This window comes from Alternaria incomplexa, assembly GCF_024043165.1.
Source record: "Alternaria incomplexa strain BMP 0042 chromosome Unknown scaffold_6, whole genome shotgun sequence".
In the NCBI taxonomy this organism is placed as follows: domain Eukaryota; kingdom Fungi; phylum Ascomycota; class Dothideomycetes; order Pleosporales; family Pleosporaceae; genus Alternaria; species Alternaria incomplexa.
In genome coordinates, this window is record NW_026249855.1 from 2,088 (window position 1) to 24,976 (window position 22,889).

General features: G+C 53.6%; 6 protein-coding genes and 1 non-coding gene across 7 annotated transcripts; 3 read left to right on the plus strand and 4 right to left on the minus strand.

Annotated features, from left to right (window-relative positions):
* Window positions 1-1,543: 1,543 nt before the first annotated feature.
* Window positions 1,544-3,596, minus strand: J4E90_004578 (uncharacterized protein; the record flags this gene model as incomplete). The annotated part of the gene is made up of 2 exons (XM_051434143.1): window positions 1,544-2,134; window positions 2,184-3,596. 2 exons carry the CDS (start codon window positions 3,594-3,596, stop codon window positions 1,544-1,546), a joined length of 2,004 nt encoding a protein of 667 aa, XP_051291399.1.
* Window positions 3,597-5,362: 1,766 nt separating this feature from the next.
* On the minus strand, window positions 5,363-5,446 carry J4E90_004579. The gene has a single exon. It is a non-coding gene; the product is annotated as a tRNA-Thr (tRNA).
* Window positions 5,447-6,389: 943 nt separating this feature from the next.
* On the plus strand, window positions 6,390-7,967 carry J4E90_004580 (uncharacterized protein; the record flags this gene model as incomplete). The annotated part of the gene is made up of 1 exon (XM_051434144.1): window positions 6,390-7,967. One exon carries the CDS (start codon window positions 6,390-6,392, stop codon window positions 7,965-7,967), a length of 1,578 nt encoding a protein of 525 aa, XP_051291400.1.
* A 4,553-nt stretch (window positions 7,968-12,520) lies between these two features.
* On the minus strand, window positions 12,521-15,640 carry J4E90_004581 (uncharacterized protein; the record flags this gene model as incomplete). Its single annotated transcript, XM_051434145.1, has 1 exon — window positions 12,521-15,640. One exon carries the CDS (start codon window positions 15,638-15,640, stop codon window positions 12,521-12,523), a length of 3,120 nt encoding a protein of 1,039 aa, XP_051291401.1.
* A 903-nt stretch (window positions 15,641-16,543) lies between these two features.
* Window positions 16,544-18,028, minus strand: J4E90_004582 (uncharacterized protein; the record flags this gene model as incomplete). Its single annotated transcript, XM_051434146.1, has 1 exon — window positions 16,544-18,028. The coding sequence occupies one exon, from the start codon at window positions 18,026-18,028 to the stop codon at window positions 16,544-16,546; it is 1,485 nt and encodes a 494-aa protein (XP_051291402.1).
* A 606-nt stretch (window positions 18,029-18,634) lies between these two features.
* J4E90_004583 (uncharacterized protein) lies at window positions 18,635-19,008 on the plus strand (the record flags this gene model as incomplete). The annotated part of the gene is made up of 3 exons (XM_051434147.1): window positions 18,635-18,649; window positions 18,700-18,813; window positions 18,862-19,008. The coding sequence occupies 3 exons, from the start codon at window positions 18,635-18,637 to the stop codon at window positions 19,006-19,008; spliced, it is 276 nt and encodes a 91-aa protein (XP_051291403.1).
* Window positions 19,009-20,282: 1,274 nt separating this feature from the next.
* Window positions 20,283-21,516, plus strand: AOX1_1 (Alternative oxidase, mitochondrial precursor; the record flags this gene model as incomplete). The annotated part of the gene is made up of 4 exons (XM_051434148.1): window positions 20,283-20,532; window positions 20,585-20,897; window positions 20,953-21,290; window positions 21,344-21,516. The coding sequence occupies 4 exons, from the start codon at window positions 20,283-20,285 to the stop codon at window positions 21,514-21,516; spliced, it is 1,074 nt and encodes a 357-aa protein (XP_051291404.1).
* Between the last annotated feature and the right edge of the window lie 1,373 nt (window positions 21,517-22,889).

Sequence of the window (22,889 nt, forward strand, 5' to 3'; positions counted from 1 at the left end):
ACGGCGGAAAGTGAGACAGACATTTGAGCAGTGGCTAAAGTCAAAGTTTAAAGTGGGTTGGAACAAACGGTAAGGACAGGTGAAAGCTCATTCCACCGAGCGGGAGGCTGTGGTAACCAATACAAACCCAACCTAGACTCAACGATTGGTCTAAACTTCGGCTCATGCGCATCCTGCATGAGCTATCATCCTGCGCACTTACGCTACTAGCAGACTTACCATTTCAGGTTAGTGGTTCTTACATATTGGGCACCCTCCACCACCACCACGCTAGTTGTCTTGAGGTAGACCACCACTTCAGGATTACAAGAGACAATGATATGTTGAACCCCTTCGCTTTCTAAAGAGCTTCTTTCTCCATAATTAATAAGAATAAAATAAGATATTCCATCAATATAGTACCGTAAAGATAATGACGATCACATCGTAGTAGCGTCGAAATTATTCAAGACCGGCCTCGAGTCTGACAGCATTGCGTATCACGAACCAGGCCAGATGGCGGATCGAACTTGAAGATCGCAGCATGCTCGCTCTGCCCCGGCTGTTTCACGCCACAGCTGGGCCTGCCACATGTTGCGCGAGCCGTGTTACTGAAGCCTTTCAGCCTCGCCAACGGTTGTTTTAGGCGGTACAGATGAAGATCTGTGTAAACAAGCCAGGTAGAGTCGACACGAGGATTGGGTTCTAGAAAGCGTTTCAAGATAACTCTATATAGCCAACGAGTATCACGGAGATCATGAACACTTCCATGCTTGGAGAATTGCTGTCATCCATACTAGGAGAAGACAGTTACTCAAAGCTATCTTTTGACTGTTAACAATGTTCTATCTGGTACGCTTGAGTGAAGGCAGAAATGGTGACCGAGAGACTAAAAGGGCTATTTAGATAAGGCTCGCAATAACGTGAGGCTGAATACGATTACTCACGTGACGAGAAGCCACACAGGAACTCAGCCTCAAACATAGCAAGCAGCATTTTGTATACTCATTTCATTCCCTATCCAAATATTCATTCTCAAGGAATCCCATACCTCTCCCCTACCCTCAGCGACCCGGCACTTGCAGCAGTAGAGTAAACTCATATTGCACCAGGCGCTCAAGAGGCAAATGGAAAGGTATATACCATGGCCCTGACCAGCCCATCCGAAACCTTCCCAGCGGACAGGTAACATTCAACTTCCATATATATAAAAATATCCTCAAGACATTATCGACTAAAGTATCTCGCCTCGCCTGCTCCGGTGACCAGCCTCGGTATGTGTGGCTGGGTACGGTTGATGCGAGGCTACAGGGGGTATAAGCATCGAAAAGCAAAGAGGTCTAGTAGTGACTGGCCTTTCCACTGCATATCTGCAGTGGAAGGAGCCACTACAAAGAATCGAAGCCAAGCGAAGGGAACAGGGTAAACAACGAATTCACAAGGAACCGCGTACCGCTAGTTGGAAAGATTTCACAAAAGGAAATAGCGAAAAAAATCTCAAAAGATCAAGAAACCGCTCAAACGTTCCTCATAAAAGCACCAGTCTAGAATCAAACATTCTTGTTTACATAGCCATACCAGGGACCGGCTTCCGGGCGGGGATAGGAACAGGTCCGTTGGGGGTAATGGCATTGGGGTTCATGGGACTGGGACCGGGTGCTGGACCTCGTCGTGGGTTGCCGGCCTGGCTCGCGGAGTTGGATCGTGGACGCCCGCCCATTTGGGGTGGGGGTGCCATCTGGGGTCCGCCGCCGTAGGGACCGGGGGACATGGAGCGGGGTGGGCCGGCGTAGGGCGCGTTGCTGTTGGAGCGGCCGCGGGGAGGTCCTTGTTGGGGAGCGTTGCTGTTGGATCGCATGCGTGGGCTTTGTTGCATCTGCGGGGAGGGCATCTGCTGGGGCGACATCTGGCGAGGGGACATTTGACGGGGACCGGGGCTGCCTTGGGGCATGTTGGGTGAGTTCATGCCGGGCGATTGAGGACGCTGCTGAGGACCGCCCGGACCCATGGCTGGGCGGATGGGTGGGCCGCGCATGTTACCTGGTGGTGGAGGACCGTTGCGAGGAGGGCCGTTACGGGGCTTGACAGGGTGCTTGGAGAGACATGTGCGGGGGACGACACCTTGTTGCGATCGGTCCATACGAATGCAGAGAGCCTAAACAAATTAGTCATGTTGCCAAGTTAGAGAAAACAATCGAACTTACCCATCCATCGTCGTACTCGTGGAGCATGCGAACCAGCTGACCAGCGTGGAGATCGAGTTCATCTTGCATGGAAGGCTTGAAGTCAAGTTGAACACGGTGAACGTTGTTAGGACCGGGACCCATGGCAGGGCTCTGGGGACGACCACCAGCCATAGCGCCAGCAACAGGAAGAGGACCAGCAGGAGCTGGGCCAGGGGACGCAGGGATGTCTTCAGTCCATGCCGGGCTCGGGGGAACACTTCCGTTGTTGGCGGCGACAGTTGGCGGCAGAGGAAGCTCAGAAGTAGGAGGAGGGATCGTAGACATGGCAGCAGCATTAGAATCAGCAGTGGCGATAGCCGGAGCTGGGTTGGCAAAGTCAGAACTGGGCTTTGAAGAGTGCATAGCGGAGGCCATTGGAGAAGCATTGGGAGGCGAGTCGGGGATGGAAGCTTGCTGAGTATCGACCGCAGCGTTGTTGCCGAAGGGGTTCGCTGAGGGAGGACCAGATTGCGCCTCAGGATCCTTGAATGGGTCGGCAGCGGGAGCGTTGGCGGCACCGCGTCGCTCCCAGGCGCTGGTAGGACGGTCAGCGGATGCTGAAGGCGAGAGGTTACGGTTCTGGGATTGAGCAGCAGCACCACCGGCGGCAGCAGCGACGTTGAGCAAGTTTCCTCCACTCTTTCGCTGCTCGTTGAATGCTGGGTCGAACTGGGTGACTGGGCGCAGGCTGAGGCGGGGGGCAGTTGATGCAGTATGGGCAGAACGGATGCTGCCTGCCGGAGCAGCTCCAGCGATGATTTGAGGAGGCGGTGGTGCGGGTGCGTTGTACATCTCAGTCTTCTCGTTCTGAGCAGCAGCGGCGGCCATTTGCTTCTTCTTGCGACGGTACAAGAGCAAGATACCAGTGAGAATGGCACACAAGACCAGGAGTATACCCAGGGCAAGACCTGCCTTTGCACCGGTGGACATGCCTTCCTCGGAGTCTGCTGCGGCGGCTGAAGAAGAGGATGCGGTAGCCGAAATGGTCGCGGCTGTGGCAGATGCGAGACCTGCGATGGACGAGGCGGGGCTGGGCGTTGGGGACTTGGTCGCTACCATTAGGGTGGAGGCAGGCTTGAGCGGGCTCTTCGCAGTGGAGGTCTCCTCCACGATTAGATCATCGTCGTCCTGGGTAGATGACGGCTTCCTGGCGGTTGTGGTTGGCTTTTCGGGCTTGGCAGTCTCCTCCGGCTCGTCCTCTTCCTCAGTAGTCGTCTCGCGAGCGCGTGTAGCAGGCGCGGGCAGAGCGATTCCTGGATTCTTAGTCGGCTCTGGTCGTCCATCCTCTCCTACAGTCACGGCGACGACCGCCGTGACAATTTCGACGGGGCCGTCGTCGCGTTGCCGTCGCACAAGATGCGATCCGGCGTGTTGGTGCGCCATGGCATGCATTGTGGCGTATCAAAAGGTCGATTCGGGGATTGGTAGATTATGTTTATGGTGTTTATGGCTCTCGGTAGAACTCCGCCGTCAACTTTACAGTAACCAGCTCGTGCGTTCGAGGTTCCGTATAGTGCGTGGTTAGGTATTACGCGCAGTCTAGGGTTTCTCGATCGAAGTCGGCTCGTTGTAAGGAATGTGGTGCTCGGGGGGCGCACGGGGGTGGATGTCGTGTATTGGGTGAACTAGGCACTAGACAGAAAAGAGTGTAACTATGGTTATGTGGTAAAGAGTGAAATGCGACAGGTAGCGCTTGGTGAAAGAAGGACAAGACGACAACCTGGCCGCAGGAGTACGTGATGTCGTGAGAGGAATTAGAGAGGCGGCGTGGAGGTGAAGGAGCGTCGGCGCAGGACGCGGCAGAGACCAGGAAACAAACGGCAGAGCGCCAACCAAGCTCGAAACGCCCGCGTGCCTGGCAAGGCCGAACCGTGAGAGCTGATCCGTGCAGCCGTACATCTTGCCGTGATGCGCGTTAGCCTGAGGTTAGGTCCAGGTACCCGTGAATGGTGATTGGGCCTCCCATCTAATTTCCTGGGGGCGTTAGGCGCTCGAGCTATTTTCTGCCTCAGCCTCGCGTTGGTTCGCAGATGGCGGTGCACTCCCCCTTATCGAGGGTGACTATCGGCGCGTTTGATATGGCGACATGGGCTTGGGGAGCTAGATGTCATCATAGTTATTGTGTGGTGGCCGATGCGCATTGTTCGCATGTGCTCTCGCGGCGTACGACCGCTCCATCCAATATAGCTCATCGACGCGCCCAGTCAGCGTAAGCAGATCGAAAGAGCAGCGATATAGCGACCCAAGGAATATCCTGCACATCCGGTAATTACCTGCAGATGGCAGATGCAAGCCTGGGTGCCTCGTGCATGGAGGTTGCTTTCCTCGGCCGGTACCCGTCGAGTCGCAATTTCGCTGCTCATCAAAGCTGCATAACAACACGGCAGAGCCCGGTCGATGACAGCATGCCTGCGCTAGGCGGTTGTATGTTTGCGACGATTATCTCAGGTCGCGTGCCCTTCGCATCGTGTCGAAGCGTCTTTGGAATCTCAGGGCGAAGGAGTACAGTGGCAAAAGTAATTCGCAGTGGAAATTGTCAGGTGTGGCATTAACAACAATGAAAGACCGGTGGTGCAATGTCGGCTGTTGAGGGCACGGCATGTCCATCTTTGTGTTAATCGTGGAATCCACGGTTATCGTCAGATGTGTTTTGTATATATGTTTCCTCGCGCATCGTTTAGCCGTGGTTTCGAGCTGGACGCATTGTATGATCGTGCAAAATAATCCATTGAATTGCCGCTTTCAAGCGGAGCGATTTCTGTGCACCGTTGCCAAAGGGTGTTGTACTATAATGATCGGGCCAAAGTCTCCGTCTCTTTTCCACAGTCGAGGCAATGAGAAGCAGCCCTTCAGTGGTGGCCCCCAAAAAGCATATGCGACGGGGATGGTACCCGATGTTACCCCTGGAAAGACAAAATAAAAAAATAAAAGCTCTGCTGCGAGCATGAACTGCATCAACGTCTTTGGCGCACTGTGAGCACCTCGTTAACGAAAAGCAATGTTACTACCAGCATTGAAGTTTTGCAGGATTTGGCCCAAAAGTTCAAGTTACTTTCACAACCACATCGACGCGAGCAAAAAGGATGCCACCGCGTCGACGACGCCGGTGAGAGATGTGCCTGCTACCAGAATTGAACCTTCACGGCACGTCAGCGCCCTGTCCTCGGTGCGACTCGAATGGGTGTACTTACTGGCGACCTCGTCATTACTAGTGACGCGCTCTACCACTGAGCTAAGCAGGCGGGTGTTGGTGTTGATTGATGATGACTAAGACAGAAATGCTAGATATGTAGTCATGAAGAACGTTCGGGACGACAGGTCGATGTGATGTAAAGTAGGAGAGTGCAATTGTTGGAGTAATTAGTCGTGTTCTCCACATAGGTGGGCTCGTGGATACGGGGTTTCGATGCGGCGGTCGAACTAGCGCGACGGCTGCCGAAGTAGCCCCAGAGGAATACCACGGTGGTGGAGAGTGATTTGCGAAACACGGAATACACATCAGTTTGACTGGAGTAGATGGTGCGAAACCATACAGACGTTCTGGTGAGGCGTTTGGCATGTGAAGCCTGCAGCTGGTGGGGACAGAGCCTCCAGAGAACCGGAGCTTGGGCGCAGATAAGTGGGGCGCGCTAAACGATGCGCTATCGGCGTGCAGTCACCGATTCCATAGCTTCTTCGTATTCTGTCTTTTCAGAATCCCGCATCATGCAATCGACGTCGATAACGCCATTTCGGGACCATTGAAGAACCTCCATCGCAATCGCGACTTCGGCTTGTGTTGTCGTGGACCCAAAACCTGCTGCACCGCGCCTTCCTCGAACTGCTACTCAAGCTTTCACTCAGGGTCCGAGCACATTTGGTCGATCAAATCTTGTTTTGATGGCCAGCGCTGCTCCCATTCAGAACAGGCCATACCGCTCACACAAAGTACCGGCCTGTACGCGATGTCGTTCGCGCAAAATCCGATGTCACATCGACATTCCCGGAGAGCCATGTTTGTCATGCCGAGAAAGACGCCTCAAGTGCCAGTATGTCGAGAGTTCAAACACCAGCTCTCCTACAGAAGAGGGTCCAGATCGACGACCCTCTAAGCGGCGACGGCATAGCGAGCCTGAGGAAGGTCCTTCTCGGCCTCGCTCAGCACCCATCTTGCATAAAACCAACAACAATCCTTCCGCATCCATCATGCTTGCGCCGCACTTCGCGGAAGACATTGATATCTTCAACCGACATATCTCGCAGCACCGAAAAGCAGAGGGTGAGGTGGAGTCTTCCAACTATCAGACGCTACTCCATGATGCGAAAGATCCAGTGGTGTACCTCACAGTCCCAAGGTTTCGGACTGGATTACCACCCAACAGCGGCTGCGGTAGAGAACAGCTGGAGATTGTTGAGCAGATAATGGGACCTTTCAAACGAGAAGTGGTCGAGCTGTATTTCAACCACATCCACTACCATTTCCCCATCCTGGATGAGGAGATGTGTGAGATGCTGCGGACAGGGCAATACGGCAGAGTACCAAACAATTTGATGTGTGTCATCTTCGCACTTGCATCGCCGCACTGGGCCAAGTCAGATACCCTGAAAATGCACCCCAAACCAAACTCATACTACGTTTGGAACAAGGCTATCTCAGCGACTCTCGAGGACTTTCTCAGCCCTGGAATGTCTACTATCCAAGCTGCAGTGCTGGATCAGGTTGGACGTCCTTCGGTCTCTATTATCGGCAATATCACTTTATGCGGTCGAACAGTATCTCTAGCTCAGACATTTGGACTGCACAGAGACCCATCAAAGTGGAACATCACAGAGAATGAGAAGTCGGTGCGAATGCGACTCTGGTGGTGTGTCCTCATCACCGACCAGTGGTCTAGTGTTGCATATGGCGCACCACCCTATGTATCGAAAGGCTACTACGACGTCCCGCGACCGACTGTGAGCTCGCTCATTGGCACCAAGGCAACCTCGCAGCAGAAGCAGACTACCACCTGCTTTATACATCTATGTTCCCTGACGGAGCTGCTGGCCGAAATCTTACCCTTCGTTTACCAGATCAGTCCAGATCGAATACAACTCGCCCGGGAGATCGATCGCTTCAAGCACGAGCTAGACGACCTGGAATCACAGCTTCCGGAATGGCTCCCTCTCCCAAATCGTCCGGGCACACCTATGCTATGGCTCTCTTTTCTCTCGATAAGGCTTGTGCTCGCCCGTCTCATCTTCCGCGCAGCTGTCCTTGATGGAGATGGCAGTATAGGGCGAAGTCGGATGGATCAGTTGCGCATCGCATCATCGGCAGTCCTCGATTTCATATTGACTATGGGCGAAACCCAGTTCTTGGACTTTTGGCTGCCCTATGCGACTCACCTCTTGGTGCATGCTATCACCGTGTCGCTTCGCTGCACTGTCGAGACCCAAGATCCTGAAATACGGAACACATGCGTCGCACGCCTGGAACGCGTTATCGCGCATATTCAGCATGCGCGAGATAATTACGATTGGGATCTCGCAAACTATTGTCTTGAGCGTTGCGCTGATCCTGTGTCAAAGATCGCATCGCTGAACGCACGTGAAGCGCCGCAGCCATCGGAGACTGAGCTCACCAGCGTTGCACCTAATGGTAATGGCATTGACGTACCGGTGATGCCTAATTTTGATGATACGACGTTCTTGTTGTCGGACATATTGGATCCAAACGCATTCGACTTCTCATGGGATGCGCTGTGGGATACGCCGTCTGGAATGACCAACTTTTCGTTGTAGAATTTCGTGTTTCGTCATCCCTACTGCTTTGAGCGAATCAAGTTCGTTATACATGATAGCAAGTATGAAAGACACCTTGTGTGCACGTGCGCAAGCCCGCATGCAGTACCCCACCTTGAGTCTGCCTCACGCCACAATCACTGCTGTGCCTCTTAGCCTTGAGATTCACACACTCATCTACGTCCTCACAGTCCGGCCTTGAACTATGCGATATCATAGGGTCGAGCGTTTTGCATCAGCTGAGCTCCTCGGAAACAGCAAGGCCCCCGTTACGGAAACTCAAGGAATCGAGACTGAGCGTGAAGCGCACCAATCATCCGACGGACAGCCAGACTGCGAGATCTGCAGCAAGATTCTTATATGCATCAACCATCTCGGAAACCGCGGCAAGGAGCTTACCTTGGGTATAGCCGAAGATCTCCTGAGATGCCAATGTTCTCATATGGAATTGTTCAAGGATTTCTTGCAAGATGTCTTGGCAGATCATCCGGACTGTGCAAAATACCACCTAACAGTTGTGCGAAACGCAGAAGAGCCCGATTTCATATGTTTTTGGTTGCAGCCTTCACCCGGAGTCGATGGGAGATGCTACTACTCGGATTCTTTCGGGTTACTTCACAAGCCCACAGTACCCGATCATCCTGGAGTAATGCGAGCTATAGATGTTCGGTGGATCGATATGGACATGTTGAAGCAGTGGATAACAACATGCAATACAACTCACGGACTTCTATGCAAGCAAATACCTTGGCTCCAGCGTAGAGAGGTTGTGCGGCCCAAATACCTCATTGATACCATGGAGATGTGCATCGTTGAAGGTGACCGGGTTGAAGTAGGATATATCGCACTGAGTTACCAATGGGGCCAGACCAACACGGTTCGAAACACAACTGAGCTGCGCGAAAGACTTCTCAAGCCGAACGCGCTTTCAGATGGGAAGCTTGCTGGAAACATACCAAGAACAATCAGCGATGCTTTCGTCGTTGTCAAGGCGCTAAGCTATAGATATCTCTGGGTGGACGCCCTATGTGTTGTGAGTACATGCATGCCGCTTTGTTCCAAGCGAACCGTAGTTGACATAGAATTAGATACAAGATGATCATGTCCATCTTGCTCATGAATTGTCACGAATGCACCGCATTTATCACTCTGCCGATTTCACCATCGTTGCTGCAGACGGAGTTGATGCGAACCATGGACTACGGGGACTCAAAGGCCTGACCACGGCGCGAAATCATTCTCAAATGCCTATACAGCTGTCCGGGTCGGAGCAGGTCGTAGTACGCCATCCTGCGAAAAAATACCCAGGCTCTCACGGCCGAAACACCTATCACACCAGAGCGTGGACGTTCCAAGAGTTTGGCTTCTCACTTCGGAGACTAGTCTTCGCAAATGATGCCGTCGAGTGGCATTGTGAATGGGGTCTGACGCGCGAAGACATGATCAGAGAACTACCCGAACCAAGCAATGGCCAATACTTTGATGCACGACAACGTCCCACGGTTCATCGACTGCTTACAGATAAAATGCCAACACCCCACTCGCTGAACGATCTAGTTAGTGCGTACAGTAATCGTATACTAAGCTTTCCAGAAGACGCATTGTCTGCATTTGCTGGCACTCAAAGTCTGCTCGAACAATTTTTTCAGCCTGGCTTTCTATGCGGACTTCCGGAATTTTGGTTCGAGCTTGCTTTGCATTGGAGGCCTTACAATGGCAGTATAGGATGGCGCGTAGCTTCGAGCTCAGGGTGTTCTCCTAAAACGTCCTACAAACTGCCGAGTTGGTCTTGGATCGGCTGGACCGGTAGGAGAGACAGGCCCGGCACGATTGGCGATATACAATTTCCTAAAGACGACGACGATTACGATGGCCCATTGTTTGGCCGCTTCACAGAACCTGTCACTAAGTGGTATGCTCTTTCCCATCCTGCCTCTCTTGACCGAAGACCAATCACTTCAGCATGGCATGAGTACCGCTCAAAGGCAATAGAAGGCCGCTTCGTCACTCTACCTCAAGGATGGAAACAACACGCCGACGAAAAACGAGGAGTCACGTTTAGCCATTATCGTTCACATCGGAAATACTCATATCCATTCCCCGTACCGGAGCCTTCCTCTAAAATTATAAGCACCCCCGTTCCACAAACCGCATATCTCAGCGCCCAAACAAGCCGAGCGTTCCTATGTGGTAAAGCCGCACGCAACAACGCATTAATGCGTGAAAACCACGTGTGGTTGAAATCGTCACAAGATCAATATGCTGGCTTTCTTTACCTCAACAATCCAGAACAAGAATCTCTCTTCAAACAGACAGGCAACGATTCCTCATCCCCTAACCCACTAGAGCTTGTGGCAACAAGCAAAGGAACGATCAGATCCCTATTCCCTCCAGAGCTAGACTGGAAACTCGAGCTCGAACGGAGTTCCGAGGCGTTTCGTATGGGTAAAGAGAGAGAAGAACGGAAGGTTGTCGACTGCATATTTGTGCTATGGATTGAGTGGGAAGATGGCGTTGCATACCGGAGGGCTTGCGGGGTAGTGATTGCTGAAATTTGGGAACGAGAAAGAGAGAAAGAGCTTGTCGATCTGATTCTTGGGTAAAGGGCGTGGTAGATTCGGGCTACAGATCAGCGTTACACTTTGCGACATCGACAACATCTCACGATACTCATGCGACACGGAACAATGCCAAAACCAGCTCAAATATCGATCTCTATCTCCAAATCCATCCCCATCGCTCATCCCCCTCTCAACATTCATCTCAGACTACACACTCCTCCTCCTCATACCCTCCCCCCTCTCCAACATCCCCCTCGCAACGCCCTCAACAACAGCCTTATACCACGCCACATACTCCGCATATTTCTCTTCCTTCATACCATCGTGCGAACCACCCGCATCAAGACCCCCAGCATCAAGCCAAGCGTCTAGATCAAGTAAGACATTGTCCAAAAAATCGAAGGAGATGTTGTTGTTGGTGTCAAGTATACCGCTCTCGCTTTGTGTGTAAAAAGGGCTGTGGAGTGGCACGAGGGGGTAATCGTTACTGTAGACTGAGCTTGAAGTGGGACTTGGTGGCTCGATGCCGTCGTCTTCCTCTCCCTCTCCCATCTCTCCATCCCCAGAATCCTCGTCACCATTCGTTCCAACATCCTTTGTTCCAGGCAGCTCGATAAAGTAATCGCCTGGCTCCTTTATACCCTCCTCCTCCTCACAAGAAAGTATACTATCCCTTCTACTCCTTACCAACGGCGGTGACGCCAGTGGATTCATATCCCAACGTGCATCGTCCGGATCCCAGGACGTAGATGCAGTACCGTTCCGCTCTTGCTCTGTTCCATTGGCTCTCCTCGCGGCTGCCCTCACCCTCATATCCGAACGTATCTTCTCGATCGTCGATGTGGGTGGGATTACTTCTTCTACTGGCACACCATCGAGTTCGCGTTCGTACTTGCAGAACCGACAGTTTTCTGCTAGACAACTCTGCATGTTCTTGTGTTGGAAATACTTCTCTTCGTGCGTGGGCGTCATCGGAGTGGATGTGAGTGGGTGTGAAGGTGTTGGGTTTTGTGTGGGAGGGAGTGTGGATTGATGTAGGTGGTTATGCGATAACAGAGTTGGTCCTTTGTAGGAATTTATACGAGCTGAGTGAGTACAATGTCTGTAAGACCAGCCATGTCTCTATGTTAGAAGGCCAGTAAGACACTCCAGAGTTGCTGTCTTGGTATTTGTTATAGGTCAGGTGTGAAGTCTTTAGCTGGATATCCACTGATGCTATCCATTCACATCCATGTGTCTTGAAGCTTGGAGAGACAATGATATTGACATCCAAGGTTTCTCCTCGACCGGTGAGACATAGCGATGGCATTCAATGTGGAAAGTGAGGTCAGTTTACTATGGTATCATTCTATATCTCGCTCAACTATCTAACATACACTCGCTCGTACATAGAATTAGTCTGCAACCCCCGACCTCCACCATCCACCCCCAGCCCACCCATGAATACCAATAAAGCTCCTATCTACAAAAGCATACTTCCGCGCACGCTCTCAAGATCCCTCCACCATGCTGCAAGCGCCCAGCACACAGGAATATGCCAACGCTCACACGCACTCCATTCGCCAGACACGCTCGCTCGCTCAGCCATGTGTGAAACAGAAAATGCTTCTTCAAAGAAAGCCAAAAACACGTGTGAAACTCCGGGGTATAGGATACTTTCTCCCAACCGCTAAAACGCCAGATGGAAAAAAAGCAACAAATCAAAAGTGTGGATATAATGGTCCAGAGGTGAGATGGATATTTCGATGATACATCGCAGGGAAAGAGAGAGATTCTTCTTCGAAAGAATGCAGATGCTTAGTACTAGAAGTCGATATTAGGGAACGGGGGTTAGGACCAAGCCAGGATCCAGACGCGAAGTGAAAGTTGGGGGTGAATAAGTAGGTTTCGCTAACGTTGATTGCGTGATGTTGCTATCGTTCGTTTGGAAACAAAAGGTATCGTTCAGGTCTGCGCCGGTCCGTCGAGGTGAAATGTCCGTCTTGCAAGTGCCTATCTCCAAACCGGTCTGTCTCCTACGCTCGATTGGCGACCGCTAACACGGCTAGAAGTGCGGCTTTCGGCCAAGCTATCGAGCCTGCTGCTGGAGCGTCCAGGAGGAGTTGACTTAGCAGGAGGGGTTGACTTGGCGGCCTCGGAAGTGGACGAGGTGCGCTGTCTAGGCGTTGGTAACAGACTGCTGCGACGACTAGCCGCGGCACTCGGAGGGCGTGATGCGCGACGGGCTGCTGGACTTTCTTCCTTGGCAGGGCTCTTGCCGCTTTCTACTACTGTCGAGACACGACGACTAGACGCTGGCGTACTTGTACTGGAGGAAGACAGGGGCGTAGATCGTATCGGCAGCTTGCCCTTTGCAGGAGTAACGGGAGAGGAGTTCATTGGGCTTGGCATCAATCGAGCAGGGCGCTGCCCTGGAGTAGTTGATGGAGAACGGCTGGATGCAGTCGGCGAAAGAGCTGAGGAGCGACTCAATGGGCTTCTGAGGGGTATCGACGAACGGCTTGCTGAGCCCAGTCGCGATCCATCGGGTGATTCGTCTTTCCGGAATGGCGAAGGTGTGGTCAGAGTCAATGGCTTAAAGTTGTGCCCGACGACAGTATCGCGCATGTGCGTGTCCGAGTTCCAACGAGGCTTGGGCCCAGGCCTATCGGTCGGCGTCTTTGCGCGTGCTTGACTAGCTGCAGTGCCAGCCATAGCGCGGGAAGGTGTAAAGTCCAAACGTGCGGAACGCTCGAGTGTAGATTTGCGAGAAGCGACACTCTCAGCACCCAGTGGTATGCTGGAGTATCGGCGGTTGGGAGGGGCCGACGATTTCAAGCTCGCAACACTGGACTGACGAGGCTTCTTGCTTACCGGAGTAATGGAAGGCCGCTGTCCACTACTCTTACGGCTCATGACGACACTCGAAGCAGGGGATGTACCTGGGGTGTCAAGGCTTGACTGTGGTAAGGAGCCCTCTGTCAGTACGGTGGAGACTGAGTCGCGAAGCTTTCGCGATGTAGTGAAGTCGTTCAAGATGATGTCCGTGTTTCCAGTCACGTCTTCCAAGTCCTCCACCTTTGCGCGGACGTCTTTTTGGATACGCAGGATCTCACCATTGACTGTGGACCTGTGCTTCATCTCAATGTCGATCAGCTCGAGCACGCGCCTCATGGATGGAGGATAGTGATCTCGCTTGTCTTTGTAGGTGGCGATGCGCGTAGCCAGCTTCTCCTCGTCGCTGTCGTCGATGGCCTGATGCAGTCTTTCGATGCTCTTCATGCACGAGTCGTACATGGCAACAGCCTTGCTGTGAGCTTGACGGAAGCTGTGCACCCATTTGTCCTCGCCCAGCTCTTGCCTCAGCGCATCAGCATCGGCTTCAAGCTTAGCTTCTTCTTCTTCTAGCGATTCCTTCCTCCGTACCAGTTCGTCACATGCGGAAGGAAAGATGGTGCTCGCGCGCATCTGGAAGGCGCTGAGTCGCATAGGAAGGAAGTCGAGCGAAGCACGCAGTGGCTGCAGCTTGGCGAAGAGGGCTAGCAGTCGCGAGTTCTCTTGTTCGATTTGCGGGATGGGCGAGGTAGGCGAGACGATGGAGAGGCTGGGCGGCATACTGAGCCGCTTGCTGTTGATTATCGACTGCTTTCGGGGGATTACCTCAACGACAGTTTCGAGCTCGGAAATGTCAAACTTCTCTGGAGCTTCGGCGACTGAGTCGGAGATGACGCGGTGTCTGCGCTCCTCCATCTCAAAGATCAGACGACTGAGGTTTCTGACCTCGGCGCCGATTTCACCCAGAACGTTGTTCCACAGCTCTTCCCACTCCATGGCGACTTCGACCTGGTTCTTGATGTTCTTCAGCGTCTGCTTGATCTCGCCCCAGTTCATGACGATGTCCTCCATCTGGCTGACAAGCGTCGTCTGGTCTTTTGTGGGCAGGAGCGCAATGTCGGAACGCGACTGCAGGTCCTCTATCGCGCTAATGTAGACGTTGACGAGCCCTTCGAACTTGCCGATGGCGGCATCTACCTCCTCCAGGCCTTCTCTTCCGGCAGCTGCGGCCCACTCTACGTCATCGTCGGCGTCAAGGCCGCTGAGGACCTCTTTCGTCTTGGATATCCATAGGCGGATGTCGTTGGCTGCCTTGTGGAGTGCGCGTCCGGCCTGGGTGGAGGTCGGGAGGGCGGTGATTTCGGAGGCGATAGTTGTGGGCGGCAGCTTCATCGAAGTCAGCTGCTGGATCTGGTTGGTGAAGCTGGCCTTGGAGAGGGTGTAGATGGAGTTGGCGCGGGGGTAGTGGCGCTTCTGGAAGTAGGACGCGATGTCGATGCCATTGTTGTCGTCGAGAACGGATGGCTCCTCTTCGGGTACGGGGGCGGGTAGGGGTGGCGTGTCTTTGGGCGGGGGAGTAGGTGCGGCCATGGGCTCTGGTTCGGCAGGCGCGGTGGGCTCAGGGTCGGCAGGCGCGACAGGTTCTGGTTTGGCAGGCGCGACTGTGGGTGCTGGTTCGGCGGGTGGTGCGGGCGCGGGTTCGGGTTCAGCAGCGGTAATGGTGCCGCTGAGTGCTTTTTCCGACTTGGTGACGTCGGGCAGGCGGTACTTTTGCAGGTCGAGCTCTATTTCGGCTTCTGACTCAGACGGGAGAACTTTATCGCTGGTGCTGACGACGCTGCTGTGGTCGCTGTCAAAGTCGGGCTCCATCACCAGCGTGGGCACGCTCTCGCCCGTCGACTGGGGCACGAGCGGCGTCTCTCCAGCGGCGGGAGCCTGACCAGCCTTTCCGGACCACGCAGTGCCGCGGCGCTCGACTTCGAGGCTGCGGGCTTTGCGGAACTCGTCCAGGCGGCGCAGGCGGTCCTCCTCGATGCGGCCGACGTCGACGGCGCTCTTGTTGTTGGTGTCGGCAATCTGGTTGAGGAATTTCATGCGTGCCAGCAGGCCCGGGGAGACATTTCTCGCGAGTTTGGTGGTGCTCTCAATGTGGGCGGGCGTGTGCCGAAGGGGTTTGGGCGAGGATGACGACGTCGTGGTCGTCGGTGGTGGGTTCGGCGGTGTCTTCGCTGGCAAGTCAACGGCAGTCGCGGCGGGGCTGCTGTCGAGAACTGAAGGCGGCGCGGCCGTGTCGCTCATTGAGCATGTCTGTGTGGACCTCGAGGATGCCTCCAGGTCGCGTTCAGACAAAAGAGGAGGCTGCGCAGGACTGGTATCGCTATGCACGGATCAAAAGATCAATCGGGAGATGAATCGACGTTCTTTGGGTTGGCGCCGAACTCGCGTTAGCTTAGTACCTGCACGCGTTGCTTCTGTTTGACAACAATGTCGGTGTGGCGCAACAACAATGAAGAGGTTTACAGTGCTTGCGCGAGTGGTGTGTGTCCATTGTGTGTCTTTGGAGGAGACGTTCCATAGGTCTAGAGACACCCGTTCACAAAACGTCCCGCTTGTGTCTCACCGGGCGCCGCTGTGCCCAATTTCCGCCAGCAGCCAGCTCCCCCCTGCTATCAGTGCTTTCATTCCCACTCATTCCACTCATTGGCACTCAAGGTGCAACGCCTCGGTCTGTGCCACCCTTTCTAGACGCCTCGGTCGTCGATCTTATCGTTTGTGTTATACACGTTCACTACGTGCTATGCATGGTCATGTGCTCTCTACCCCGTATCGTGGTGGATCCGTCCCCGTTCCTTTGAGCTGGACGGACTTTGATTGAATGGGATTTCCGATTGAGGACCTATTATACATTGGTACACATTATTTACATTCCGACTTGACTGTATATAACACTATAGATCTGCAAGCCGCAGGTGCAAAGGGGGTATCTATCTCAAGCCGCCTCCTATCGGCACGCTCTGAGCGGAATGGTAAAAGAGCCCTGCTTCCAACCAGGGAATACTCTTTGAGGAAATTCTCTATGGTGTGGAGTTGAGATTTGGGTGGACATGAGCTTCGTGCAAATTAGATAAAGGGTTAAGTGGGAAACATGGACAAGAAATGAAAGAAGGGTGAGATCCATGAATACTTTGCCATAAGGCCACTTCACAGCGCCTCGTAATTCGGGTCGATCTGTAGTGTAGGGGTTCTCGTTTGGTTCTTCTGCTTTTGCCATTCCGACGTGATTTCCTCACGCACGCCCTGGCACCATTGCAGGATGGCAGCATCGAACTTCTTCCACGCTTCTGCGTCTTCGCCGTGAACCACGTCCATGACATTAACGTCGAGTTTGATGTCCCAGCGCAGCTCGGCGGCTTTGACCCAGTAGCGCAGGTTGTCAGCGCAGCGGTATGGCTTGGCTGTGTCGGTGTGGTACGTCTTGATCTCTTCAAAGTGTCGTTTTGACTTTCGGACGAGAGTGTTGTGGAGATGTACGAGGCGCAGTCCGTTCTGTAGCGCGGCCAGGAAGGGTGTCGGGAGTTCGGAGTCGGCAGCGCTGGTCCACTCAGGCAGGGGCTCTGGATTGCTGTCAAACGACTTGAGGAAGAGCAGCTCCCTCTCGCGTTCTTTGCCCGTCCAGTCACCCTCGCGCCACGACCAGCTTTCTCTTTCTGCGAGTTCCAAGCGCTCCTTCTCCTCCTCGGTATCGAGCAGGGCGCCGATGTCGTCGACCCACTGCTTAAGTTGGGTGACTTCATACGGCTGCACGCCGTTTCCGAAGTTGCGAATGGCAAGACGTTTCAGTACCTCAAGTGTATCGTATAGTTCTTTTCGGATCGTCCGTTCCGACTTGATGGCGTAAAGTCGTTGTGGTTCTTCGTGTGCAGTGTAGTAGTTCTTCGCGGCGCGGATCGCGAGGGTGGTGACGTCCAGGAGATTTATGCCTTGTACTTCGTGCCATCCTGAGGCTTCCTCGCCACCGTTCTTCGCGGTCTTTCCGTCTGGCTGAACATCAGAGAAGCCCTTCTCGAGTTCGTGTAGATGCTTCATAGACTCGGCCAGCGATTCGCGTAATTCGCGACGCAGGACAGTCATATCAGGCGGCGGCGGGACGTAGACGGGGTTGTTCTTGTAGGTGCTGACGGTAGGCGGAAGCATCATGGGCTCGGGGTCCTCCCATTGCATGGACGCCGTCTCGTCAAGCGGTGACTCAACGAAGCCCACTGGGTCATTCATCCCGTCTGGTGACGCCAGCGACATCGTCGAGAAGTCGGCATCAAGGCCGGGCGACATTGGTTCGTTGCCGCTCGCTGTTCGCGATCCGGGCTTGCGGCCTTTGGCCACGCGTCCCGTCGCGGTGTCGAGTAGGCCCGTCCGCGCGAAGTAGTACTGAAGATGTGCGATGGTGCCCAGGTTCATGACACTCTCTCTGTTCTTCGCCGACTTGGAGAATTCGGTGCCCTCGGGGCGCATGTAACCACGTCGCCTGCCGCCATCGGAGAGGCGCGAGCTCACTGAGCGCGCCGACGAGACAGACGACGCGGTGGAAACAGAGCGGTCGAGTGGGGGAATTGCGCCGATGGCCAGCGATGGGGTTGCCCACGGGTCGGGCGAGGTTGAACGTGCGGGTGGGGAGTTGGGCGTGTCCATGGTGGTTGACAGGGGTGGCAGGTGCAGGGCCGTCGCAGTCGTAAGACTCCTTATCAGCAGAGAGATTCGGTGTTTTCGAATCCTAGGCATTTACGGAGCGGTGGCGGGTTATCTAGCACTGCTCTTGTTTGCGGAGCCTCCTGGGCAATGTGCGGTTGTTGCTATGTGAGTCGGGGTTGCGATAGGGGGCGTTTGATTAGAGGTTTCAGTAACGGGGAGCGACGCGAGATTGTATCCGAAAACAACGCGTGACTAGCGGCACCACATCGCCCTGAGCGTCCTCACCGATGCAATCTCCGTATAGCCGCGAACGCATGTCATTGCGATTATCCTTTGATCTGAACAGGTGTCAAAAGCAAATTCTCCTTTGCGGCGCCAGATGCCTCCCGCCCGCCTAAGGTTGCTTCTGGCCCCGCAATCCAGGTGAAAGCTCAAGGGTTCCTTCCCGAAGTAGCGTGTACCTTTCGCAATAACGATGACGTCGCACGCCTGCATGGAGCATATGCCCTATATTACAAGCAGACATTTGCATGAATTTGATCTAACAGACACCCCTCTCGCAACAACCCCACTCACATGAGACGCTTCTTTGCAACTACAGCCAGAATGTCAAGCAAGCGAGTGCGTTGTCTGCCCACGTCACTAGTGGCAAAGCTGATGTAGCCACTCAGATCCAGTACAAAGTTGAGGGCGAGGTGCAGGGCGTCAACTTCCGATCCTTCACGCAAAAGCAAGCGAAAAGTCTCGGTGTAACGGGTTTCGTGACCAATGCATCCGATGGGAGTGTGCGTATTTGACTCATACTTGCGTCGACCACCACTCACACCAGGCAGGTCCAGGGCGAGGCTCAGGGCAGCGAGGACAAGATCAAAGAGTTTGTTCAACACCTGAACAAGGGACCGTCGGCTGCATCAGTCTCAAAGGTTGACCATTCGGACATCTCGACCAAGGACGGTGAAGGCGGTTTCAACGTCAAGTAGTTGGTACTCGGCTCCCCAAACACAACCTTGGAAGACTCAACACACCTGCCGGCATCGCTATGAACCAACATCTGCCAATCATGTATGTCCTGCGCTATCGTAGCCCATGAATGGCATGAAAAGAATAGTGTAATAGCATGCATCAATTTACGTGCGATATCGGGCAGTTCCAACCACGGGTCATGTCTCGAGCACGCTGGATACCTAATTACCATGATTGAGCTGTGGTGCAGCAACATGCATCGCGCACCGATAATATACTTGCTCAAAAAGCATCTTGCTCGTGACTTGCCGTGCGCACATTCTTGCCGACTCGACGGCAGTCTTCGCCCTTTGTCCATTGGTCATCGGCACGATGCTAGAAGTTTTCTCTCTAGGTGAAGCAAGAGCCCGTCGCTAGTGTGTCGATGAAGCCTAGACAGCTCGCACGTCCACAGGTGTGATTGATCTGAGTCAAAGATCGATATGCTGAAGCTGCCAACACCACCTAGGCATAGCACCGCGTCTTGGGGTAGCAGCTACAAAGCATTCTACCGCTTAATATTGACCATGAACCCAAGAGCCAGGTCATCAAAGCCACAGACGAAAGATTACTATCATGGTACAGCGATATTTCGATGTTGCGCCGTGGCGTCAGCCCTATCAGCGGGTCTACGGCAAACGACGAGACCCCGATCTCAGTCAGCGAGACCCCGACGAGCTTCTTCCGGAAGCAGCGACCACGCATCCAACGCAACAACATCGTCCGTTCATCGTACACGGTTCCAAAAACCCACCAAAGGTACCTTTGATGAATCGCACATACTTTCGCATGTTTTTTTTCGTCGCCAAAGTCCCCCTTTGAGCTGTTGGACAGGGGCATGGCCAATGTCTTGGCAGGGCGATCCCGGTTCCTTCCGTCAGCTGAATCACCACTCCTCTCAGCCACCTCAAACTCGTCTTTGCACGCGACCGATACGCCCGTAATTGACGACTGCTGACACTTGCGGCCTCTGGAATGCACCCTATTCGCTCGCCGAGTCGCCGCAGGACGGGTATGGCGCGGTGTAGCGGCGGCATCCCATGCCCATTCCTGCTTCACCCTAATGATGACTGAACGCGCCAGGCAGGCACGAGTACTGCTTGATAGATTCTTTTTAGGTGTCAGATATAAGAGACCAACGTGTGCCTCAGTCGTGCTTCTAGCTAACCATCAGCACTTACCATTGCAGTTGACATCGCCCCTTACCCTACATACGCTTAATCAACATATACAAGTATACCCTAAACCGCAGATGATCTCCACCAGAGCAGCAACACGGGGACCAACCACCTCGAAGCGGGCTACGGCTCAGCTTATCAAGTCCTTCCAGAGCTACAATGCTGGATTCCGGCCTACATTCGTTGCGGTACAGCACTTCCAATCACCAGTTGGTCAGAGGCACTTCAGCTCTTCACCAAATGGCGGAGCCAAGATTGTAGAGTTCTTTGAGAAGCATCCAACAGAGAAGGTCCGCAAGACGCATGCAGCATGGCCCCATCCAGGTACGTACCCTCCAAGTACACAACGCCTTGACAACTAGCTAATACCTATCAGTATACACCGAAGAGCAGATGAACCAAGTCACGATCGCGCACCGAGAAGCGAAGACCATGTCCGACAAGGTCGCCCTCATCGCCGTAAAGATCCTACGCTGGGGTCTTGACAAAGCAACTGGATACAAGCATCAGAAGGCTGTGGATGTGGATGCCAAAGACCCACTGGCAAAGCGGAAAGCTTTTGCAATGAATGAAGAAAAGTATCTCATTCGCAATGTCTTCTTAGAGAGTGTCGCTGGTGTACCCGGCATGGTCGCTGGTATGCTTCGCCACTTGCACTCCATGAGACGGATGAAGCGCGACAATGGATGGTATGCAGACTCGCTTATTGGAATACGAACGCGTTGCTAAGACATCATTCGCCAGGATTGAATCGCTACTCGAAGAAAGCTACAACGAACGAATGCACCTACTTGTCTTCCTCAAGATGCAAAAGCCAGGACGCTTCATGCGTCTGATGGTACTTGGCGCCCAAGGCGTGTGGTGCAATGCCTTGTTCTTCGCCTACCTCCTCAGCCCTCGTACCGTCCATCGATTCGTAGGATATCTCGAAGAGGAAGCCGTCATCACATACACACGCCAGATCGAGGATCTTGATGCAGGCCGCCTGCCCAAGTGGGCGAAGATGGAGGCACCCGAGATCGCGGTAGACTACTGGCAGATGCCTGAAGGCCACCGCACAATGCGAGATCTGCTCCTCTACAGTGCGTATACCCCTGATCCTTCCATGCAGCACAGCCCACTAACCCAATCCTAGTCCGCGCAGACGAATCCAAGCACCGAGAGGTTAATCACACGTTCGGTAACCTCGACCAGAAGGAAGACCCTAACCCATACGTGAGCGAATACCGGAACCCAGAGGAGCCTCATCCGACCAAGGACCTTGCCCACATGAAGCCGACAGGCTGGGAGCGACACGAGATCATCTGAAGACCTCCATTGCTTTGCTTATTAGCGTTTGTTCGGCATGCACGGCGTCTTTGGTTTCCATTCTCCGCTCTTACAAAATTGCATTTCGGCGTTACAAGACATCTTGGAATATTGGAAAAACGATACCCAGATCACGATGGGTGTCATGAGGAGTAGATGCATCATGTATCCCTAGACTTTCGGACCTTCTACAGATTCAGATTCAATCTCAGTTCCAAGCGGTGTGCTCCCATCGGATCCGCATCTGGATATACAGTAGCTCCAGCACAATAGCCGGTGGTGTTGCTAGGTATAGCAATAATTTGATATCGCGAAGCTACATCGATATTCAACACAGAGTCGCTAGGTGGATCGCGGCACATCCGGAGATGGAGTAGGCTCGAAGAAGGACCGTTCAGGACCAGGGCGCAGTTCGCGCTGACTGGCGGCCTGGACGGCCGATGCCAAGTACAACGCGGATGCAACGCGTGCCCCAGCCTCCTCCTTGACATACAGAATAGCGCTTTCAAGGAAACGGAAACTTTCCGGTCAGCGTCTGCATAACCATCTCCACGTAAGCTCCAGCCCATGCACTCATGACGAGTCAGTCACATAGTGGCGCGTGTCGCGCAGCCTCGTGCAGCCTCAAAAAAGGAACTTCGCGGTAGTCTGCCGATCTGGACGGCTCCAAGACCGCCAAACTTCAACGCATTCTCAATGAAGCTACTGCTGAGTATGATTCGATAGAAACACGTTCATCTCGCTTCAAATTATCCGAACAGAGTTGCGATCGCTGAGGTTTTACAGTTTAGTGGACACGAACTGTACCTCGGGAATAAAGTAACATCGTGAAATTAGGAGACGTCTTTTGGGTTTGCGGCTCACAGCATCTAGCAGCAAGCTCGATATAGACTATTTTCGACGGACAGGGTGTGTTACATGTTACAGCAGGAAGCCATTCCTTTCCCGCAAGACACCGTTTACAACGACTGGCTTACCGTTCTTCCGTGGTTCGAAGCGGAGCTAACCCCGCACTTACTGACACTAGCTTCGATGCCAAGGGTACACCTCCTCCCAACGTGAGGCACATCGACTACTGCAACATCGTGGCACTGGGTGGGGGCGACGTGGAGTTCGAGGGATAGTGATGGATATCTTGTCTTTACTGACTCTCGGTATGTCATCGATGCCTCAATGCCGCGGATAACCTTCAATGCCTTCGATACCTCCATCCAAGTTGGGACCTCGGGAGTGCGCCGAGCGTGTGAGGCACAGCGACTACTGCACCCCACATCCGCATTCTTCCACGAGAGATGCACGGGTATCCTGTGGCCAGGACGTCAGCGCCGCAAGACCCCCGCAGCAAGGCGCGAGCTAATCCCACTTGCCGCAGC